At 59.5% G+C, this 3,052-nt stretch overlaps 1 protein-coding gene across 1 annotated transcript in view; it reads right to left on the reverse strand.

Moving 5' to 3' along the window:
* The window catches only part of CUNH14orf80 (chromosome unknown C14orf80 homolog), an 82,767-nt gene extending 80,038 nt beyond the window's left edge, over positions 1 to 2,729 (reverse strand). Inside the window, exons 1-2 of the mRNA XM_009285354.1 lie at positions 2,282 to 2,729; positions 1,940 to 2,160 (exon numbers count right to left, since the gene is read on the reverse strand). Of these exons, the coding sequence (XP_009283629.1) occupies positions 1,940 to 2,160; positions 2,282 to 2,729 (669 nt within the window). The remainder of the gene's footprint in view (positions 1 to 1,939; positions 2,161 to 2,281) is intronic.
* Positions 2,730 to 3,052: the final 323 nt, after the last annotated feature.

The raw sequence follows: 3,052 nt of genomic DNA on the forward strand, positions 1-3,052 counted from the left end.
GGCGGGGCCTCCCCAGGCCTTTCTCCCTGGCTTCTTATAGCTCACTGATCTTCCCATTATTTATTCTCCCTGTGCTCAAGCCTTAGGGCAGAGAACTCGCTTCTTGCCTCCCCTGGGAAGTGAACCGTCTGGGAAGCGCCCAGGGGACGGCACACGTGCGGGTCACCTCTTGCCGCCCATGAGAGGCAAGGCAGGCTCCCCCTGAGCCACGGCCACGTCTCCCGCCCGGCCGAAAACCCTGAGCGAGGCTGCAGGCTTCCCCCACCCACCCTGGCTGAAAGAGTTGCCGCAAAACCCCAGCTTCGGCTTTTCTGAAAATACAACTCTGCTGCTGTCAGACCAAGAAATCGTTTCTCGGCCGGTGGGAGAGCGCGTGGTTTTGGTAGCAGGGGCTCAGCTCCAGTCCCCAGCTTCGCACCTTCCTCTCAGTTCAATGAGGTGTGATGCAGGCAGCTCGGGTCCCCAGGTGTATAAGCTCTTAATTGAAGCAATCCCAGAGATTAATCCTTGGGGGGGTGGCAGGAGAGAAATGGTTCTGCCGTTTGGGAGATAGCCTGAGCCACCGAGATGAAAAGTCCACCTCTTGGCTGGGGTTTACATGGCTGAAACCTGGCCCTGAGGTGGATTCCCGCTGCGGGCCTGTGCGTGCCAGGGACACTGGTCTGCGCCACCAGCACAGCGGGGATCCTGCCTGTGCCTATACATAAGACCTGCTCAAAACCCCCACTGATGGTTTCTTGGCCAATTACCCAGTTCATAACCCATTTAACACACTATCTATGGATCTAGCACGATGCTTTTCCCTTTTTTTTCCCAACATCTGAACACCATGAGACAACACGTGAAATTCCTTCCAGCTATGGAATGGCCTCTAGCAGCCAAACGGCTGCTCACAATGGGGAGAGAAATTGCATTTGTCCAACAACACCTTCAGCAACTCCCTGCTTGCTACCATGAACTGCGTTTGCACTCTTTCCCTCTGGTTGCTGCCTCTCCTGCCTCCCACCCCTGTGCTGGGGAGCATGGTCCTTTCCAACACCGAGTGCTGCATTAGTGCTCGCCCAGTCCTGCGAATCCTGGCTGCTGCTCCAGCCAGCCCTGAAAGGACCCCTGGGTGTGAGTTATCCAGGCTTAAGGATTTTTAAAATATCTTCTCTAGCAGCTGTTGTCTCACATCCTCCTTCGTTCCTAATGGCCTGGAAAGCATTTTCCTTATCCCTCATCCAGCTCTAGCTTAGCAATCTCTATCCACTTCTTTGCTCTCCTTCCCAACAGGTTTGGCATCTCCATAAGGTTCCTTGCCTTTGGTTCCCAACAGCCCATAAAGTCCTTTTGTATTGCCCAGAGGCTTATCGGACCTGGATAATCCTCTGCTGTCTTTGGCATCCTTCTTGGCTTTCCATACCTTGCTGCTATCGAGTGCTGTCTGGTCCCCTCCGTGACACATCACTTGTCTATTTTCCCATCCCCGCTGCAGTCTCTGGGCAGGAGGACCTTCAGCTGGAGCCAATTTCCTGTGTTTTCTTGACCACTCCATAAACCCTGCTCAAAGCCATCCCTGTCCCCACACACATTCCTCTGTCTAGGCCTTTTCTCCCCGGGGCAGCTGCCTGCTTTACTGCTGCCGAGACGAGGGCTCTCCTGCAGCACCCAGTGCACGCACCGGTGGGTGGTCCTGCCCATCACCCCCCCTCTGGGCTTCTGTCCCCTAGCCAACACACCAGTCCCCTGGCCAGCGAGCATCATCACCCAGCACAGTAGCGGCAGCTGGGATGCACGCCATCCCGGCACGCTGAGAGCCCCCGTGCCACCTCTCCATCTCACTGGCCGGCCCAGCCCCGCGGCACCCCGGAGCTGGGCTGGCTGCCTTCCCGGCCAGCATCCCCTGGTCCCCGGCCCCATGGCTCCCCCAGCACACAGCCCCATGGGTGCAGCTGACACAAGACGCCTGGCGCTGCGGAGGGTTGGCACCCGGCCACGGGCGAGTCGGACGCCAGGCGGCAAATCCCAGCCTCTCCAGCACGGCTCGGCGCAGCAGGGGCTCAGTCCCGGCACGCGAGGCCCCACTTATCTGCTCTGCCGGCTGCCTGGGCGGTTTTCCCAGGGTGGGAGAAGCCAATGGGAAGGCGATGGTTTCCTGCTGCAGAGATGGACCTTGTGCTGTAGACAGACGAAGGAGGTGGACAGTGTGACAGCCCCCAGCGTGCTGTCCCAGCAGGGATGGTGATGCCACCCCACCGGCAGCAGAGCCCCTGCCCCGCTGCATCCAGGCCACCCTCACCTCCCCTGCCCAAGCCCCGGTCCTGCCGGGACTGACAGATGCAAACGAGCAATGACTGGCTGATGTCAGCACACCGCTCTGATCCGTGTGCACCTGTGAGGTCACAGGAGACCGGTGGAAGCCTCCAGGATCCTCGGTAGGGCAGGGGGAAGCAGGACAGAACTGGCTCATCGGCTCTACCTGCCCGGCTGCTCCTCCGGGCCCCCCAGCTCTGCCCAGGCACCGAGGCAGTTTCAGGAGGAGCCAAGCTGTGGGTTGCCTCAGCAGCAAACGCAGCGGTGGGGACCACAATGGGAAGGGAAGGTCCAGGCATGTACTGAGAGGCCAGGGGATGCTCCTCCTGGGGAGAGGTCACTGGGCTTCGCCCTCTCTCGGTTTCCAGGGCTTGTGTGATGCCACGCAGCCGCGCAGCCGGCCGTTTTCGGCACAGTGTGTCAGCTGGGGTCATTTCCGCCCCAGGTGACTCAGCCAGGGCTGAGGGCGCCTGTTTGCTCCCGCGCCATGGCAACCCGCCACCACAGACGGCCCCACTGTTGGCGGCCGTTGCCAGAGATGACGGCCACGTCCCATTGCCTCATGCAGATTGTATGTGATAACGGTGATCTCTGCTTACTCCGGCAGCAGCACGGCTTCCTGATGTCACCTCGGCCCAGCCCTGCCAAAGGGAAGGTGTGAGCTCTCCTCCTGGGAAAACAACCCCTTTACTCTTTTTTTTTTTTTTTTTTTTTTTTCCCCCCCCCCCCCCCTGGCAACTGCCCCCCCAATTTTCCC

The sequence above is a fragment of the Aptenodytes forsteri genome, unplaced genomic scaffold (genome assembly GCF_000699145.1).
Source record: "Aptenodytes forsteri isolate BGI_AS27 unplaced genomic scaffold, ASM69914v1 Scaffold104, whole genome shotgun sequence".
NCBI lineage: Eukaryota > Metazoa > Chordata > Aves > Sphenisciformes > Spheniscidae > Aptenodytes > Aptenodytes forsteri.